This window comes from Urocitellus parryii, chromosome 15 (assembly GCF_045843805.1).
Source record: "Urocitellus parryii isolate mUroPar1 chromosome 15, mUroPar1.hap1, whole genome shotgun sequence".
Taxonomy (NCBI): Eukaryota; Metazoa; Chordata; class Mammalia; order Rodentia; family Sciuridae; genus Urocitellus; species Urocitellus parryii.
In genome coordinates, this window is record NC_135545.1 from 792,306 (window position 1) to 813,048 (window position 20,743).

The following is a 20,743-nucleotide window of genomic DNA, read 5'->3' on the forward strand; positions in this document are numbered from 1 at the left end:
GCTCCGCCGCAGCCTGAGCCCTGCCCTCTGGCTCATGTCAGGCGTGGTCTTCTGAAACACCCCTGTTCTCTCCGTCCCCTCTGTGTGGTCTACCTCACAGCTGTAGACCTACTGTGCATCTTCAGTACGCCAGTGAGTTTCAAACTCCCTTCCCTATCTTGTAGATGCTTTCAAGTGGTCAATTGTGAAAATCCTGCAGGTACCACAGTGCCCAGGTGGACAGGGATATGTGCTCCGACCACACCTCCCTCTCAGCTGCCATCCCTATATCTATGTTTCTATCCATTTTTATAGAAAGAGATCATCTGCACATGTCCGTGTCCTGCCATTGCCCTGAAAAGGTATTTTTGAAACAACCCGAGTCAGGGCACAGGGCTCTTCCTCACTCTCACTTTCCCTTGGAGGTGGACACTGCAGCTTTGGGCAGCACAGGTCTCACGGTGGGTCTTTGAGTTTCTGGGCCTGAAGTCTGGGTCTATTTGGGGGAGAGTGTCTAGTTTATGGTCAGTATTACGTTGGGGGATGTATTGATGCCGACACACTTAATCTCATGGGTTTATCTCTTCATCCCCGGCCCTGGGCACAAGCAGACCTGCGAGTGCTGACGTGATCTGCTCAGCATGGATATGGGGATGGTGTTCCTCACTCAGACAGGAGCGGGATTCGTGGGAAACTGCTCCCTCCTTTGTCTCTATAATCTCACCTTGCTCACTGGACATCACTTTAGACCCACAGACGTGATTCTCAATCAAGTGGTACTGGCCAATTCCATTGTTCTTTTTGCGAAAGGAGTCCCTCAGACTCTGGCAGCTCTGGGATGGAAACATTTCCTGGGTGACACGAGATGTCAACTTGTCTTCTATTTCTGTAGAGTGAGCACGGGTGTCTCCTTCAGCACTTTGTGCCTGTTCAGTGGCTTCCAGGCCCTAAAGCTAAACCCCAGAATTTGCAGGTGGATCACGCTCAAGATGAGATCACTACGATTTATCGGCTTCTGCTGTTTCCTCTGCTGGGCCCTGCATCTCTTGATAAATTCACTTCTGCCTTTAATAGTGAATGGCCCATTGAATAGGAAAAATCTCAGTGTGGATGGGAATCATGGGTACTCTTCCTGGGTAGTGCCAGAGAGACACAGCACCTTATACACTGTCTGGTACTTCTCCCCCGACTTGTTGAGTCTGGTCCTCATGGCCTGGGCCAGTGGCTCTATTGTCCTTGTCCTGCACAGACACAGGCAGCAGGTTCAGCACATCCACAGCCGCGTCCTCTACCCCCGACCCTCTCATGAGGCCAGAGCCACACACACCGTCCTGATCCTGGTGAGCTCCTTCGTTGCCTTTTATTCCGTCTACACTGTCTTGACCATTTGGATGACTCTTGCCCCCAGGAGAGGCCAGTGGGTCATGGCCAGCTCTGTGCTGGTGTCCTCCTGTTTCCCAGCACTCAGCCCCTTTGTGCTCATCGTCAGCGACACCCGCGTCTCTCAGCTCCTCCATCACTGCAGAGCAAGGACACATGGTGTCTCCCAATCCACCTGCCTGGCTAGCGGTCTGTTGTCTTGGATGTATTTGAATGTCCATGTCACCATCTGCTCATGTTTGAAGAGCCCTTATGTCAATACTGTCTGGTACTATGGCAAATGAGGTGGCCATATCTTCTGTAGTGTCAGTTCTACACCAGACTAACTACGAACACTGTGCCCATAATTAAACAAGAATTTATCATTCTAACCTTAGGTTTCTCAGTAAAGAATGTTCAGGATGTTTTATTTATTTTGTTCATATATATGCTTTGTTTGTCCAGGATATTTTAGAAGAATGTAATGGAGGAAATTTCTGAGTTTAATGTCCAGGAAAGTTTTTTATTTTCATTTTTTTTAAACTAGAAATTATTGAGGAGACATTAAGAATTTTGAGAATCAGAGTTGTGAAGCAAAGATGAGATTTTTAAATTTTTTAATATTTATTTTTAGTTATCGGCCCACACAACATCTTTGTTTGTATGTGGTGCTTAGGATTGAACCTGGGCCGCACGTGTGCCAGGCGAGCGTGCTACCGCTTGAGCCACATCCCAAGCCCCTTATTTTCATTTTTTTTAGAAACTCATGAAGACTTTTTTCATGTTTCTCTCTGGTTTTTAATTGATTTATTTTAATTGACCAATATTTATTATGTGTATTTATGGGACTCAGTGGGATGTTCTGATCTATTTACACATTGTATAAAGATTAAATCGCCTAGTTAACATGTCCAACATCTCACAAACTTATTTCTGGTGAGGATCTTTAAAAAATCTGTTGTTTTAGAAATTTTGAAATGCAAACTACGTTATTAACAACAGTGATCATAAATCGTTTTCCCAATAATTTCTGAGCTCACTTTTGGCAGGGGAATGAACTGCATGAGCAGTGTGAGGAAGGCACTGCCAGCCTCAGGGGAGTGGCTGAGTCTCAGGTGCTTGGAGTGCAGACAGGTGGGGAGGTGAGCAGGAGAGGAGGGACAGGGAAGTCTCTGGCAATCCCTTAGGCAGCTGAGGAAATCTGAGTGGCTGTTTAAGATGATGGGCAGAAGGGATTCCGTTGAGAGACTGAAAATATCAGAACTCCTCACTGAGTGGTACTACTGTGCTGTGTGTGGAGGCACAGCCTGAAACCCCAGCTTCTCTGGAGTCTGAGGCAGGAGTGTGGGTTCCAGGTCTACCTGGAGAACTTCGCGACCCTGTCTCAAAATGGAAAAAAAAAGGTGGAGTGTCTTGGGAAGTAACTCAGTGGTAAAGCACCCCTGCATTCAATCCCTAGTACCAAAATATAAAGTATTAGATATTTAATTTAAGTAGTTTTATTTCTAAAAATAGCACTGTAAGTCTTTGATATTGTGGTTTATGTCAAATGCATAGTATACTACTTAGCCCTCAATGAAAACGCACCTTCAAAGCTAATGGATAACATTAAGCATCTAAATTGCTTATAAAATGTCTCTTGCCTATTTTTACTAAAGTGAAAATTCTCAATGCACAAAATTTTATAGAATAAAATCTGATGTTTGAAAGTCTATCTTCAGAAAATTGAGCATGCTTTTCTCTGCTTTAAAAAATGTGTTTAATTTTTTATTGTCTGAAATTCTAGCATCTTACTTGCGTTTTTTTGTTCATGAGCAAACATTTGCAATTATACAGTGAAATGCCAACCCTTATTTTATATCAAATTTATGAGTTTTTGTATGTTGTAAAATTATCACAATCAATTTTATTTATCTCTTGTTTTTAAAATTAAAACCTCATATTTTGTAATTATTTTCTGTTTATTTTGAAGGAACATTGAATCAAATTTACCAATCATGGTCGGTTTAATTTCATCAGATTAAACTCAGGATATGGTTTATGGCTTTCTATCTCACATTTATAAAGTATAAACCATGTATGGAAAGGTAATCTGATGGGAAACTCATATTGCCTGGGCTTTTTCTCTTGCTTTCTTTTCTTTCAAATTCAACTTTCCTGAACACTGTGTTGATATTTCAAAAGGGATTCTATCTCTTGACTTACAAATAAAACACTTATCAATTTAAATTTTGTACATAATTTCTGAAAAGTATTTTTAAAGCTACATTAAAAAATTCTGCAACTTTAGTGATACTGCCTTTTCCAGTGATTTATGTTATTGTTAGAAAGCTTCAGGATTTATACCTGTCCTTACACAGTTGCAATTACTAACAGTGGGGCATGCGATGTCTTAAAGAGCTCCATTCATTCTTGTGCAGTTGGTTTTTTCCTGTTCCTGCAATATTTTGTTGGTATGTTGCAAGGTGAGCATTGCAGCCTCACTTTAGTCTCTGACGTTGCACTGCTCCATGTCTGAAAACCAGGGGGTCAGAGGAGATGCAGAAGAGGGAAGGGAAAGCGCAGGCCACACCATTTAGGGCATTCTTCAGGAGAGATAGAGTAATGACTTGGAAGTAGAATATTTGTAAAAAATTAATGTTATTTGTATGTAATCTAGAGGAAGGAGTGATCATGATGGAGAGGCAGTCAAGGAGTCGTTGTGCAATTCTAGAGGTATGGTATGAGTAGACATGGAGGAGTGTTTTCCTCTCCCTGGGGGAGTAAGGGATTGACTGACCCAAGGGAGCTGCCTCCTGGGTAAAACTACGACCTATTCATATTTTGTGGTGCTGGGGATGAATCCCAGATCTCCACATGCTAGGCATGTCTTCTACCACTAAGCTATATCTCCAGAACTTTATTTTTATTTTGATACAAGGGTTTAGGCTGGGCTCAAATCACAATCTTTCTGTTTCAGCCTCCCAAGTAGCTGGAATTACAGGTGTGTCACAGCACCTGGCTATGTTACATTTTTAGTGACACAGGTAGTATTAGCCTCCATCCTATTTTACTTTAGGACATAGGCAGAAAACACAGAAGATAAATTATATGCTAAGTACACAGCCAGCTCATAAACACCATAGAATTCCTCGCATGCAGAAGATCCTGTGTGACAGAAATGTGAAACTGATGCAGCTCAACCAGCCTGGACATATACACCACGTCCACAACAGAAAATCAACATGGAGGACATGAGGCATAAAACTAGTGCAAGGGTCCGGCGAAACGTCGGAGGAAGAGACCACAAGAGACTGTTCTATGCAACAGCAGAAGGGAGGGTTTATTTGGAGACCAGCATGCTGGGGCTCAGAGCTCACTATAGCAAAGAGAGATAGAGCCCTGAGAACAGCTTGAGCAGAGCTTATATACTTTCCCTGGAGAGGGCAGGGAGAGAAGTTACATTTTGTAGTTTGGCAGTTGGGGACAGCTCATTCTGGGAACAGAATTAGCAGACAGTCCACAGTTGGGGACAGCACATTCTGGGAACAAGATTAGCAAACAGTTCTTAAGATTTCAACAGTGTTTTGTTAAGCATATAGAGAAAAAGAGTGACAAGTACCTATTTTATTAACCTTTCATTTTTAAATTTTTTTTTGGTTACTTTTAATCATAAAAGTGATCATTGGGGGGTGTCACATTCTGTGTCTGCTAGTGGGGTATATTGTTGTCTGATTACCATAAGTTTGACTTGTCTAATTTGGGATTGGAGAAATGAAACTACACGGTTGAGCAAACAGGGTCCTAGAGTTAGCAACAATATAAGAATTATTAGAGGGCCGGCCAGGGCTGATAAAAGCGTAGTTAACCAGGGGCACTGTGTGAACCAAGACTCATACCACCCTTCTTGGGTCTCTCTCTCTCTCTGACGCTCTTCAAGGCATCTTCTTAGTTTACTCATAGATTTTTTTACAACTCCAGTATGTCGGCATAAAAACAACATTTTTTCCTCAATGTAGCACAAAGGCCCTCTTCTCTCATGAAGAGGAGGTCCAACCCTCGCCTGTTCTGTAAAACAACTTCAGAGAGAGAGGTTAAAGATTCCTGCAAAGCTGTGATGGAGGTTTTTAATATCTTTAAGTTTTGGCCCATTGCTGTTTCTAATTGGGTCATTTGTTGTGTCCCACAGACCAGGGCAGTGGTCCTTGTGTTCACCCCTGCAGCAATTCCCATTCCTAATAAGATGGCTAAAGTGAGGGATACAGGTTCCCTGCAAAACTGGGTTGTATGCCCCCCTATTTGATCTTCAAATGAATCTGCCTCATGATAGAGCACTCTGGGAAACATCTGTACCATTACACAGTAATTTACAGAGTTGTTAAATATCTGGGCTGAAATGCAAGGAGTCAACCCTGTGTCACATGCCCACAAAGTTCCATTATCAGGAGTAAGGAAACCCTGTGTGATGCCAATATATTTTGTCTGGGTACATAAGTGTTGTTTACTTTTAGGTGGAGACCCTATACATAAGCTTGCCCCGGTTACTTCTGGGAGGGTTAACTTAGGATTTTTATCCCAATTATAGGAGGAACTCTGCACTTTTACTGCATAAGTCCCATCAATTGTTATCCCTTCATAATAAGGAGGAGCAGAGGAGAGACAGAGCCAACAAGACTGAGTGAGATCTGGTTGTGTGAAATTCAGCACCGCAAAGGCTCCGTCAATTAGCCTCCAGGGGAAGGGGTTGACTTCACTCTGGATTGGGGAAGTAAATGAAGATGAAACTTGAGGAGTATGGGAAAGTGAAAGGTCCCTAGTAGGTTGAGGTTCGGGTGGTCTATGAGGCCCAATTCCTGGCTTGATGGGATTGGGTCCTATGGCCAAGGTAATTTCTTTTCTCTCAAACCTGATAGTGAACCAAAGGCCAAAATCATATCCTGTGGGGTAAAATCGCATTTCATAGGTTTTTCTTGAAAGTCATGCCCAAATATTTTGGTTTCTTCCTTTGGAGGTGAAGGTTATATTTAGGGGGTTGCATAGGCTATTTGTGTCACATGGAGTAGGGTCAACTAGTCCAGAAGTCCCCGCTTGGGGGCTCCGTTTAAATGGGAGACATTGTTTGGGACTTAACTTAGTATTATTTTTTTTTACCCGAATCAGACTATCAGGGGAGTTTGGGTTCCACCAGGCAGCCCCTGTATGCTCACATCCCCATGACTTACAGAAGAAGTCGGCTTCTCCCCCACACAGCCGTGACTGTTTGTGGCTTCGATAGTCTGCCGGGCAAACATAATAATCCAGGCTGGCCAACCTACATCTGGCTTGCTTGTCCCTACATCCATAATGTTTGTTTCCATTATCTATGGTATGGAGGGGATTTAATGGAATTTTAGTGGGATATTTTTCATCAGGGATATCCCAATAGGAAAGACCTATAGCCAGCTGACAAACGTCTGGGTGGAGAGATGGCCACCAGGTCCCTAAGGGGGCTGTGTGCGAGACAGACCATACTTCCTGTCCAGTAGGATTTATGATCAGCCATCGCTGCTGAACGGGCTCATGAGGGTTAGGACTATTGGTGGTCAAGGGGAGAATCCATAGCCCTATCCACACGGCGAATACGTAATTTGAGAGGGTTACCAGTTTTTTCCAATTCCCAGCCAGAGTCTGGACAGGGCGCAGGCTTGAGATGAGAGGCATGGATCCAGGAAGTGATTCCGTCTACCTTTACCGCTATAGGTGTTATAAGTAGCACCTGGTATGGTCCTTTCCAGTGGGGTTCTAGGGATGACACCTGATGTCATCTTACGTAGACAAAGTCTCCCACACCACTTGATATTGGTGTGGAGTCCCTTTGTCCCCAGGTTGGTAGGCAGTGGCCAGCCGTTTCCACAGGTATCGCTGGGTTCTTTCAAGAGCTTTAAGTCTGTCAAGCAAGGGGGTGTGAAAGGAATCATTAGGTCTTAGAGTTGGGGTCAGGTCCCTTACTGGAGGAGGGGCACCATAGAGAATTTCATAGGGGGTAAGGTTACACAAAGAAACAGAGGGAGTATTTCTTGCACAAAACAGTGCATAAGGCAGGAGCATAGTCCAATCTTTTATGCCGGTTCTCCAAGCTTAATTTCATCAAGGTCTCTTTAATGGTTTTATTTATTCTTTCTACCTGTCCTGAGCTCTGGGGTCTATAAGCGCAATGTAACCTCCAATTAATCCCCAGGGTCCTGACTAACCCCTGTCTTACCTGGGCCATGAATGCCGGTCCATTATCAGACCCTATTACCTTAGGCAGGCCATATCTTGGAAAAATATCTTTCAGGATCTTCTTGACCACCATTTGCGCCGGGTTTTTTTTTGGGGTGGGGTGGGGTGGGGGGAAGGCTTTAATCCATCCTGAAAATGTATCTACAAAGATTAGGAGATATTTAAGTCCATATCTTGTTGGCTTAATTTCAGTAAAGTCCATTTTCCAAAATTGTCCTGGTCTGGTTCCTTGAAGGCGCCTTCCTACAGGAAGCTTGAAGGGGTAAGCATTAACCAATTGATAGACCCGACAGGCTTTTGTTACTCTTTCAGCTATTTTCTTTTGCTGTGAGCCAGTTAGTGGAAAACTCTGTTCTTGATCCTTTAGGAATGCCTGCAGTTTCTTTGAACCAAGGTGAGTGAGTTGATGTACATTTTTAACGTAATGTAGGGCTTTCTGAAATTGCAAGTTGGGTTCAGTGTAGTCAAGGAGTTCAGTGTCAGTGTCCTTAGATGTTAAGTTGTCGGGGTGCTCTGATGTAGTTAAATCTCTTGACTCATATTTCCCCCGTATGGAAAGTGTTAACATGATTACTCCGTTTAGGGCTGCCAATTTAGCCTCTTTATCCGCCCTCCTGTTCTCGTTTCCTTTCTGGTGTCCTGGACAGTGCACTATAGCTAGTTCTTTAGGGCTTTGTATTGCTGAGAGGAGGCGGAGGATCTCATCTCTGTTCTTTATGTCTTTTCTCACTGAGGTTAATAGTCCCCTTTGCTGGTAGATAGCCCCGTGTATATGAGCGGTAGCGAAGGCATAGCGGCTATCTGTGTATGTGGTGGCCTTTTTGTCTGTCGCTAGCTCTAATGCCTTCGTGAGGGCAATCAGCTCTGCCTTTTGAGCCGATGTTCCCTCTGGGGGGCTAGAGGACCAGATGACTTTAGTTCTGCTAACTATTGCTGCCCCAGCCCACCGCTTACCATCCTGGAGAAAGCTGCTGCCATCAGTGAACCATATGACCTCAGGATGGGGCAGTGGCTGATCCTTTAAATCCCGTCATATACTGGTTTCTTCTGCCAGTATATGTTGACAGTCATGAGTGACGGGTTCTGATGATTGTTCAGGTAGTAGTGTAGCCGGGTTAATTGGGGCAGGGGGTCCCAATATTATTCTGTCCTTGTCAAGCAACAGGCTCCGATAGTGTGTTGTTCTAGAGTTTGATAGCCATCTGTCTGGTGGCTGGCGGATGATGCTCTCTAGGGCATGGGGGGCTATAATGGTTAGCTTCTGCCCCAGCGTTAACTTATCAGCATCTTTGATTAGTAGGGCCGCCGCTGCTATAGCTTTTAGGCAATGGGGCCATCCACTAGCCACTGGGTCCAGCTTTTTAGATAAGTAGGCTATAGGCCTTCTCCAGGGTCCTAAAGTTTGAGTAAGCACTCCTCGTGCTATTCCTTTTTTTTCCTCAATGTAGAGAGTAAAGGGTTTTTCTACATCTGGGAGTGCTAAGGCCAGAGCAGATAGTAGCGCCCTTTTGATGTTATCAAAAGCTTGTTGGTGTTTAGGGTTCCATTGGAATTGGGCATTTCCCTTTAACAACGGGTTTAAAGGAGCAGCTAAGGTTGCAAACCCAGGTATCCATAACCTGCAAAAGCCAGCAGTCCCAAGAAACTCTCTGAGTTGTCTCTTATTAGATGGGGGTGGTATCTGCACAATGGTTTGTTTTCTGGGCTCAGTGAGCCATCATTTACCACCCCTAAGGGAATAGCCCAGGAAGATTACTTCTTGCTGGCAAATTTGGGCCTTTTTGACAGAAGCTCTATACCCAAGTTGAGCAAGCTCGGATAGTGGTGCTTGGGTCCCAGACTCACAGTTTTCCTTGGTGTCTGCTGCCAGTAGCAGGTCATCCATATATTGGAGTAGGGTGACTTCGGGTGCATGGTTCTGAAGTTATTGAGATCTCTGTGGAGGGCTTCATCAAAGAGAGTGGGGGAGTTTTTGAACCCCTGTGGAAGTCTGGTCCAAGTTAGTTGACCAGATGTTTGGTTTCTGGGTCTACCCACTCAAAAGCAAACAGCAACTGACTATCTTTACACAGAGGCAAGCAAAAGAAAGCATCTTTTAAGTCCAGGACAGTATACCATTTTCGCTCAGGGTTCAGGGTGCTAAGCAGATTGTACGGATTAGGTACTGTGGGGTGAATGTCCTGCACTCTGTTGTTGATCTCTCTTAGGTCTCGAATGGGGCGATAGTCCCCGGTTCCTGGCTTTTTTACTGGTAGCAGGGGAGTGTTCCAGGCTGATTGACAGGGCCTTAGGACCCCTAAGGCCAGATATTTCTGAATATGGGGCCTTATCCCATCTTTTAGTTTCTGCCCAGGCATCTGGGTAATCTGTTATCCATTTCTGGGATAGCTTGTCTGTTTGATCAGTCTTGGGGGGTGTGAAGAGTTGATGTTCATCTTTTACTGACATAGTTAAAGCCATGACTATAGGAGTTTTTACTGAAGGATTTAGAAATTCCATTTGGGGGCCTTCAGGGTTAAAAGTTATTCTGGCCTGGAGTTTGGTGAGCAGATTTCTGCCCATCAATGGGGCTGGGCATTCTGGGATCACTAGGAAGGAGTGATGGACTTTTCCTTTTCCCAGGTCCATGGTCCTCTTAGTTGTCCAAGTCCAATATTTACTGCTGTTAGCCCCTTGAACTAGAGACCTTTTAGTTGATAGAGGGCCCAATGGGGCCTTAAGGGCTGAGTATACTGCCCCTGTATCCACTTCAAAGTTTACTGGGGTTCCCTCCACTTCAATAGTTACCCTGAGCTCAGGGAGGGGATCCGAGCCCCGACTTTCCTAGTCATCCTCCAGAGTTAGAATGGCTGGCTGGCGTGGCTGTTTCTTTCTAGGGCACTCTTTGACCCAGTGTCCTTTTTCTCTACAGTAGGCACATTGATCTGAGGCCAGAGGTGGCTTCTGGCCTGAGGCCAGATGTGGCTTCTGGCGTGGGCCCAGGTATCCCTTTCTGTCTCCCTGTCTCTTAACTTTTGGCCTATTTGTTGTTATGACCAGGACCTTAGTCAATGCCTCATTTTATTAACCTTTCACTAGCATGGTGGACATGAGGCAGAAATCTAGCATGGTGGATGTTGGGAGTCGCTCCGGCTCCAAAGACTAACTTCGCCATCCCCCAAGAAGAGCCATCCAATGGTGAGCGCTGCTGGCTCACATGATCCTTACCCACCAATCAAAAAGCACCCCATGCCAACTGTCAAGCCACCCCCAGCTCTATAAATATGCAGAGCTGTTCCTCAATAAATGGGCATTTTCTCCAACGGCAAGGCTTGATCGTTCTTTCAGTGGACATGAGGCACTAAAACTGTTGGGAGTTGCCCCGGCTCCGAAGACTAACTTCCCCATCCTCCAAGAAGAGCTGTCCAATGGTGAGCCCTGCTGGCTCACATGATCCTTACCCACCAATTAGAATAGCCCTGCTGGCTCACATGATCCTTATCCACCAATCAGAAAGCACCCCATGCCAACTGTCAAACCGTTCAACCATTAAACTGTCGTAACTGTCAAACCATCCCTGGTTTTATAAATATGCAGAGCTGTTCCTCAATAAACCGGCATTTTCTCCGATGGCAAGGCTTGATCATTCTTTAAAAAACAACATGTGCAAAGCATACAGGGCCTGTGAGACCTGAAGGGAAGTGCTAACACCACAGCACTGACACAGATTTATGTGACAGGCATAACAAGGCAGAACCCCCAGACCTGACATGTAGGTCCCACATGTACATACCAGGAGAGACTGTACAGAATATGGCCAGCCAAATATGAAAATAGATCTTTTTAAAGAGAGAATTATATATATATCTTATTTTTTTTTTTAGTTATTGGCGGACACAACATCTTTGTTTGTATGTGGTGCTGAGGATCGAACCTGGACCGCATGCATGCCAGGCGAGCGTGCTATCGCTTGAGCCACATTCCCATCCTATGAAAATAGATCTTGACTCAAAACCTACACAGCGTTCAGCCATGAGAGCTGGACTTGGTAAGTAACTGCCAACTTCTTTAAAAATTGTCCCTGCTTTCAACTTAAGACCAACTGGAGGAAGCCCATAGGTTTCCTAAATCAATCACACAAGACACCCAGCTTCTACTTATCTCCCACTTTGCCATGCCAACTGCCTCCCACCTGGGCACACATGAAGCATTTCTACTCTCTTATTGCCTTGGAGTCTGCTGAATACAAGAAACAGTGCCTGAATCCCTTGATATAGTATGCTCAGAATGCATAGCCTTTGCTTGTCTCATTTATTTGATCTTCATTCATTTCCACAACACAAATGCACAAAATGGTGGTTTTCCATGGACTGAGTGTGATAATACAGGCACAGCCTAATTTAAAGAACATACAACTATTCTTTTCAGGTTTTATGACGTGCTGATGGTTAGAATTGGGAGATGTGTTCATACCTTGAAACAACGGGAATCTCACAGTTTGATTGTGAGTTCAGGAGGTGATAAGCAGCTGGAGTCTGGTAGTAAAAGCCTTGACTCAGAAATGGCTTCCCATATGGGAGACTTTTCTTTCAGCCTCAAGTTATGTACAGAGGCTCATTCTGCCTTCTTTCTCTTTTCACAGTATTAGTGTTTGCACCCAGTTCCTAACCCATGGTAGGTAAGGGTTGTAACACTGAGTGGTTAATTTTTTATTTTAAGACAAAGTCTTGAGTTTCCCAGGTTGGCCTTGAATTAGTGATCCTCCTTCCTCGGCCTCACAAATAGCTGTCATTGCAGGCATGCACCACCATACCCAGCCTTGTTGCCTCTCTCTTGAAGCAGACAATGCTTGGATATGGAGTGGTTCTCTGGTATAACCTTTGAGTGATTTAGGACAAGGGGAATCTTAGCTTCCTGTGTGACAGATTGATCAAGGAGCTGGTTATGGGTGTAGGTTCTGCATTGCTTATTTGGTATATGAAATGTGATTGTTTGAGATGTCTCCCCAAACCTCCTGTGTTAATGTAGGAATGTTAATGGGTAAATGATTAGATTATCAGAGCTGTGACATGATCATTAATTTATTTGATGGATCATCCATTTGATGGATTAATCATTTGAATAGATTGAGTGGTAAATACGGACATGTAGTATGTGGCTGATGGAAGTAGGTCACTGGTGGAATAACATGCGGGTTTATATGTTGTCCTTGGTATATCTGATTGCTCTCTGTGCTTTGTGGCAGCTGGGAGTTGAGCAGCTGCCTCTGCCATGCCCTTCTGGCATGATGTTCTGCTTTACCTTTAGCCCAGAGCGATGGAGCCAGCTAACCATGGACTGAACCTCTGAAACCATGACCCCATATTGAACTGTTCCTCCTCTAAATTGTTCTTGTCTGTTATATTTGGTCACATCAACAAAAAACTGACTAATACAGGTATGCTCCTGGGCTAGCCCTATGTGTTAGCTTGGCCAGGTCCATGGCTCTGGACTAGAGGTGAGACAGAGCATCATGGCTGAAGGGCACAGCAGAGGAAAAGTACTCAGTGCAGGGCAGTTGGGAAGCAAAGAGGGAGAAAGTGGAAGGGGATGGAGGGAAGATGGACCCTTCCAGGGCACACCCCCAGTGACCTGCTTCCTCCAGCCACACCACATTTCCTATAGTAACCACCTAGTCAGTTCATTCAAACTAGGATGGACTGATTAGGTTCCAGCTCTCACAGTCTAATCATTTCCCCTCCAGACAGTCCTACATTAACAAGAGCTTTGGGGGGACTCTTTAACACCGTAGAAAGGGAAATCTGTCCCTGGTCAGGTCATCAGCACTCAAGCAGCAAGAATAAAGATAATAAGAAAATATGGTTAAACACCTAGCCCTGTGGTGCTACTTGTCAAATTCACCATTTAAGTTCTTGTCTTTCATTCTAAAGATGAAATCTTGCACCTTCCTGCCCCAAAAGATTCCCCACATGCTGCATCCAGACAGGGTCTTGATTCTTCTCACAGGCTAACTCACCTCTCCAAGCAACCACGAGGTATCCAGACAAGACAGTCTTGACATGGCACTGCCAGCAAGTGGAGGTGACTCAGAAATGTTAGGCAGCATATCCCAGTTCCCATGCCCTGGTCTACACAGAGCAGCACGGTTAGTTGCTGCAATCGTGATCCCTTCCCTCCCCTGCAAGTGGAGGAGGCTCAAGGTGAGGATGGTGGCTGTGTATTCCAGCAACTGTGGCCCAATGGACAGCTCAGGTGGCCTGGGACACATGGTCACCTCGAGGGGCCTTCTCCCCTATTCTGAATCCACCCATAGGTGCCGAGGCCACTCAGATCCTCCACCCCAGCATAGAGAGCACAGATGTGGCCCATCTCCTTCCATTGTTTCCCTGGGGGAAGCCTGGCTTCCTGTTTGGATCAGCAGCCTCCAGGGTGGTGAAATGACAGCTTTTGCTTCTGTGGTCTTGCCTAGTAGGGAATGTTGTGTCTTTAAACATTTGGGTGCTCGGCACAGAGATCCCCCCCAGGAAACCCATCACGGCCCCACTAAGATCCACCCCCTCACTCTTGACCACCATGTCAAAAGCCCAGGATCCTGATGTGGTTGGATCCATGCCTCCTCCACACCCAGAAGGCTCCACCTCTCTGGGAGGCTGCTAGACCAGTGGACATTCAGAAGGAGACCTTCTGCTCAAATTATGTGCCCCGGGCAGGGCTTCCAGCCTCGTGTTTGTGGCGCCATATCAGCAGTTACCTGTGGGTCCACCAGATGGATCTTTGGGAGCAATTTGTCCAGCCAGAGGTGAAGAAAGGAAGAGGCCCTACCACAGTGGTCACCGCAGCTGCATTTCCACACCAGGTACTTGAGTCTCAAAGGGACTAGTGTCATCCTCTTTCAGGTCCCTGTGTTCAAAACAGGGAGCACCTCGTGTTCCAGGTCTCCTTTGCACCCAAGTCTGATGTGTGGCAGAGTGTGACAGAGGCCAGTGTGTGTGATGTCTTGGTGACTGGATTTGGAGTATGCATACCACGTGAGGCATTTTACCTCATTCTCAGGGCACCATAAACTGTGGTGTGTTGTGGACAGATTAGGCCCATGATGTAAGTTAGGCTTTTACAGGGTTTCCAAAAGTTGCTCACACAACAGCCTGAAACACAGATTAGGCACCAGGAAGTTGAATTCTTGTGCAGCGTCACACGCAGTAACAGCATTGAGGATTGAGGCTCAGCTAATTCTGTCATCGGAGGCCTCTGGCTTGAGGGTGGACTGTGCCCATGGGCAGGATGGCAGTATTCTCAGGGCAGGCTGAACAAGAGATTCCTGGAAGAGTTAGTGGGACTAGGAATCTGGGTCTGTTGTGGCTGAAGACTTTTGCTTTCTACTGTTGACCCACATTGCACTGTGCCACAGAGCCCATCTTGTTTTGTACTATTCAATTTATTAAGTTTCCAAATGTGTGGTAGAGTGGTGAAGGCGATCCCCCACTCACTGTCTTGACAGGGTCACAGTGAGAAAACGTGTTGGCAAAGCCGCTCTCCCACTGTCTTGACAGGGTCACAGTGAGGATGAATGCTGGCAAAGCCACGCTGGTTGGTGGGTAACTGAAACCGTGAGACCCTTTTTTATGTAATTGGGACTTTGCATTTTCATGTTTGTTTCTCATAGGAGGCATGAGTATGTTAAATGCCAAACAAATTAAATTTCAGATGGCTAGAACAGAACAGGTAGTTCATGCCTTGGAGGCTGTTCTACCATCCCTCACCATATCAAGGACAAAGTAAAAGGCTATTCTTCTATCTTAGTACATTGTGGACAAACCTAATAACAGACAACAATCATCCTTTGAGAACTAGTGCACCTTGACTGAGAAACAAACTCTGAGAACTAGTGCACCTTGACTGAGAAACAAACTCTTTGAGAACTAGTGCACCTTGACTGAGAAACAAAGAAACTCTTTGAGAAAGCAGCTCAACCAGTTTTATGATAATAAATTTAGGAATTAATTAAAATAGCTTTATAAGACACAGTTTTAGAATAATGTTAGAAATATTATTTTATTTAGATTCTTAAGTTTAGAAATTCTTAAGTCTTTAGTTGTATAGGTTTCTGATATGCTTTAAGGATGATTCATAAACTTTAGGATATTTTAAATATAAGATTTAAAGGGACTTTTTTAGATGGGAATTTTAGATTAAAAATAAAGTACAAGTGTACTTTAGGTTAATGATTAGTTAGGAGACTTAGAGTCTGGTTACGTAGTTTGGCATTAGTTAATAAGAAAATAACATATCTTGGGAAAAATAGTAAATCTTGGGAAAATCTGAAGGATGTAAATTGGTGACATGTTTTATTGATGATTCTGTACTTTGATGATTGTATGGCTGGGGGTCATATCCTGGAAGGATGTAGATTGGTGTGCTCTCAATCATGGTTAAGGAAATGTCATGTCTTGGCAAAGTTTTAAATCATATAATCAATGACGTATTGTGAATCTATAATGATGAGAAAAATTGTAATAAAAAGGGGACCCAGAGAAAGCTGCTTTAGCTCTCTCTCTGAAGATTGCTCAAACGGAATGACTCCTGTCTCATCTTTTCGCCGACGCCACTCCTCCTTCAGGACTCCCTGGACCCCGCCGGGGCAGGACCCCGGCAGTAGAGAAGTGGACCAGGGAACTCACTTTATTGACAGTAAACCTTTAAATTAGTAAGTCTACATGAGTTCATTTAATGCCTTCTCTCACTGAAGACAGGGATCTTCTGAGAGTCAGATGGTACCCGGAGTGTACCTTGCAATTTTTGAAGGCACTGGAGGGTCTGACTCATGGTGTCTGAGCTGCTCGGACAGACTTGCTGCACTGGGCAGACTGAGACACCACAGGCATGGCTGGGGACTGCTCGAACGTGTCTGTCTCTCTCCTTGAACACTGCAGCCCCTGGTGCCTTTTCTTGAGTTTATAGTGCAATATCCAGAGCCCCTTCTCAGATCTGGTCTAATTCTATCTGCTTCCTTCTCAATGAAGGTCCTAAAAACTCTACCTTTCTTTATTCTCTGCTTTTCATTACCATCAACTTCTCCATCTGTTGAGTGGTGTTTCTTTCCCCCAAATGACCAATGGCCTGGGAAGGAATGCGACTAAAAAACAAAACATAGACTAACTGTTAACTAAGACCATTGAATAAAGAACAGTAATGAGATATCATTAAAAAGTTTTTTTAACCTGCCAAATTATCAAAATAACAATGATCTTTGGCCACAGAGATTAAAAACAAAAGTGGCCTCAGTCTAAGGTTGAACAGTTACCATACAGATGTCCTTACAGAGATCCTTGGCATTTGAAGTGTGGTGGCTTCTTTGCAGATTTGTGGTCTGGCACAGTCCTTTTCGATAGTCATCATCAGGCAATCACGTATAAGGACCCTTTCTTTGGACAGTTTCTTTATAAATTTCATTTAAAAGGGTCACTGTCTCTTCCTTAATTGTCTATGCATGACTGTTAATTCTTTCTTGTTTCTATCCTTATTTTAGTACATCTGTTTGGGGTTGTAGTTCCCTGCTACTGTGAAGGCCATTCAAGACTTCTCATTCTTTTTCTGTGTTAGTTATGCCGGCGTTGTGGGAATGGACCCAGATATTCCTGACCACATGGCTTCCCTTGGAAGGACTGGGGACATTTCTGTTTTGGATGATCCTCACCTCTGAAAACTGTACATGGTTTGGCTACTCTTTCTAGGGTCCTCCTTATGCTCCTGGCTGGAGATGCAGTGATCCACTAGAGCTGCAGGACCTAAAAGGCCCTAAGTCCTGGTTGACTATCCTCTCAGCCATTTAATGTTCCTTGGCTTTTGTCTCCATGTCCTAGATGTCGAACACCAGAAGGCCAGTTTCATCCATCTTGACGTGAAAGTCGTGGGTCTCAATTCTAACATCTGTAATTTTCTTTAGCTTTTGGGAGTACCTTGGATATAAATTGAGACTGGAGGACATAGCTCCTTCTTTGGAGTTTATTACTTTAAAAAAACCCTATTATTCCGCTATATGTGGATTTCCAGTTTTGCCAGCACTATTTGTTTAACCGGCTGTGTTTTCTCCAGTGAATGTTTTTGGCGCTCTTGTCTAGTGACAGATTCACTCCTCAGCTGACTCTCAACCTCTGGTAACAATCGCAAAAATGTATAAGATTTCTCTTTTATAAACCTTCTCTGACTTACTAAGACAACTTGTTTAAATCCTTAGTTTTTTCCTATCTTTATTTTTCCCAACTTGGAATAATCTAGTCATTTTTATGGGACAAAAACCTAATTTTTCCACAAAAAATTCTTTCTCATCCCAAAACATTCCCTTTTCCTTTTAACTTTCTTCACCAAAATATACCATCATGCCTATAACTTTGTTACACCTCTTTTTATTCACTAATTTCTATTTGTCTTAACATTTTAAAAATTTGCATTTTGATGCAATACTTGCAACATTTATGAATTCAACAAATTACTTTTTTGTGGTTCTGGGGATTGAACCCAGGGTCTTGCACATGCAAGATAAGGGCTTTACTACTGAGATACATCCCAGCCCTGAATCACTCTTTTTCTAAATAGGGTAAAAATACTTCAGACTTTTTAGTTTTCTCATCAAAACACAGCTTAAATTCTTTGCATGATTGCTTAAGATTTAGCCTAGTGTTAACAGTCCTCACACCCCAAATCTGCACTTCCAAAAGTGACTTTGTTGAAGCAAAGTAGAAAACTTATGTCTCAAAGACACAGAAGTTAAATGGAAACATCACTGAGAAGGGAGTAAGCAAAGGCCCAGTGAAGGCCATAGGTCTAAAGATGATATGTGTTATGTAGTTTCACATCGTTCCCTATTTTTCTAGTCAGCAGGAGTGTGGCCTGCTGTGAGTTACTCCATAATGTATAAAACATAAGTTTTCAGGCTGTGCCTAAATCCGAGTTACTCCATTTGTAGAGCAGTTTTCCACAAGCCACCCCGTTTTCTGTGCTGAGGTGGAATGACTACACCTTGTTGGTCCCAGTAAACAACCACCATCTGCCTGCCACCACCAAAGGCACAAACTGATAAAGAAACTGTGACAGTAAAAATGACCACCCATGAACTTATCAAACTAATTAGAAGCACAAAGGTGCATGGTATATCAGACCACACCAGAAAGACCAAGTCCACAAGCTTATCAAGCATACCAGACCTCTGAACGAAGCAACCCCTCACTTGGGGTCCATAAAAGGAGGAGTCCCTCAAGACTGGACATGACAGCACCCTAACCCTGTCACCTGGTCATTTGTCACAAGGCTTGCTCAGGAAAATCACATTGAAGGCCCTCTGAATCTTGTCCTTGGGCTTTAGCAGAGTGCAATTTCTCCTGCTCGTATTGACCACACACAGTCCACTCCAAGCTGACACTGAATCTACCATCTGTCCAGACCTGGACCTAGAATAAGTTCCTCTTCTTTGACAGCCCTGAGCTCAGAGCACAAGTTCACAATCTTATCTGACTGAAACTGAATTCTTCACCTCTGCCGCTGTCGGTGCCGGTGGGCTGTAGCCCTCTGTGGCCATGGCAGGTGGGCTGTAGCCCTCTGTGGCCATGGCAGCTACTCACTGCAGGGGTTGCCCACTGGCATGAGTGACTGGTCTTAGCTGGCAGGACCCAATCTGTTGGTGCTGCAGGAACAGGAAGGGTCTAACTTTGTTGTAACCCTCCAGAGCAGACAATTGCCTGTTTAGCATTTCAGCAGACCCCAGCCACTTACCAGTGACTTCTTTCTGGGTTCTTGCCTCACAGTTTAGAAGAATAAAATCCATGGACAATGGAGAGTGGAAATGAAAGAGTAGAAATTACTCAAAAAAAAAAAAGAAAGAAAGAAACAGCGTTTTTTCACCCACATGTACTATCTAGGGGATAATGTAGCTACTCTGTGGGGACACTGCTCACTATCTATGCTGATCAGGTATTGGCAAGTGCCAAGGCTATTGGTGTGGCCTGTGACCTTCTGATTGGCTGTTGTGCCTTTAGCCCTTGAGTCTGTAGCCTTTACTCAGAAAAGGAATTGGCTGGAATGTTTGGAAAGTTTCTACAGGTTAATTTCGTGGAGTGGCCTTTACATTTAGAGAAGTCTTTATGGTGCCCATTGGCCTAACTGCCTGTTTCACCATCTGTCTGTCCTATCTATTCATGACCACAATAGTGACTCTTTGCATTGGTCTCTGCTAAGGCCTTTGCTCTCAGCTTAGCTTTCTGGACTCATGTGAGTGCCTTAACCCTTCATTAGAAATTAAGATTGTGATTTCCTGGCTTATGACACACAATTATTCTGTGAACTAACCAATGAAAATGGTGTCGTTTGTGACTTGTTATTCAATAAATTATGACATTGTGGAAAGACACCAACATGCTCCTTCTATGTTAATAGCTCACTCGTGACAGGGAAATGGTCTTATAAATGAAAATTCTTGGCGCAGTAGATCAGGATGTTATACTTTGGAGAACTATCTGGTTGATAAGTCCTTTTAATCGAATTTGGTTTTTTAATTAGATGTAGCATTCAGTTCAAGCGAAGTAAGGCAAACCGTATTTTTAATGTCCACAAAACCTGGAAAAGCTTCCCTTGAGTTATGGTGTGTGTGTGTGTGTGTGTGTGTGTGTGTGTGTGTGAGAGTGAGTGTAGGAGAGAGAAAGAATATAAGTGGGAGATAAACTTGCGAATGCACTTCTCACCCCGTGGGGAGTCAGGAGGAAACGAAGGAGGGACAGGCTAATAAAGGGCGGAGTATCATGAGGCAGCTTCTTATCTCCAGCAGGTTCCAGCAAGCCCACTGAAGAGGGACTTCTGACCTGCCAGGAGACTGTCCTCTACTCCCGCAAGACCAGGCGGGGTGGGAAGTCAGCCCGGGACCCGCCGGCACTCGACCTGAGCCGGGTAACATTTCGGGCTCGGCGGGGCTCGGGAGGGGACTCGCGCTGTGACCGCTCCGACTCCACGTGGCCTCACGTGGGGGGGGCTGGAGGCGCCCCCGTGCACATCGAGGACCCCGCCGGCCGGCGGGGACAACACGGGGACCCAGGGAGGCAGGACTAACGGACCCTGGTCACCGGTCAGCACGGCTGCGGGGCCGTGGAGACTACGTTACCCACAATGCCCGGGGCCGAGTGGCGGAGAGCTGAGCCAATGA

The 20,743-nt window shown here is 44.6% G+C and overlaps 1 protein-coding gene across 1 annotated transcript; it reads left to right on the top strand.

Annotated features, from left to right (window-relative positions):
- Nucleotides 1-620: 620 nt before the first annotated feature.
- LOC144250437 (vomeronasal type-1 receptor 1-like) lies at nucleotides 621-20,649 on the top strand. Its single transcript, XM_077793276.1, has 2 exons — nucleotides 621-1,548; nucleotides 20,372-20,649. Exons 1-2 carry the CDS (start codon nucleotides 621-623, stop codon nucleotides 20,647-20,649), a joined length of 1,206 nt encoding a protein of 401 aa, XP_077649402.1.
- The last annotated feature ends 94 nt before the right edge of the window (nucleotides 20,650-20,743 follow it).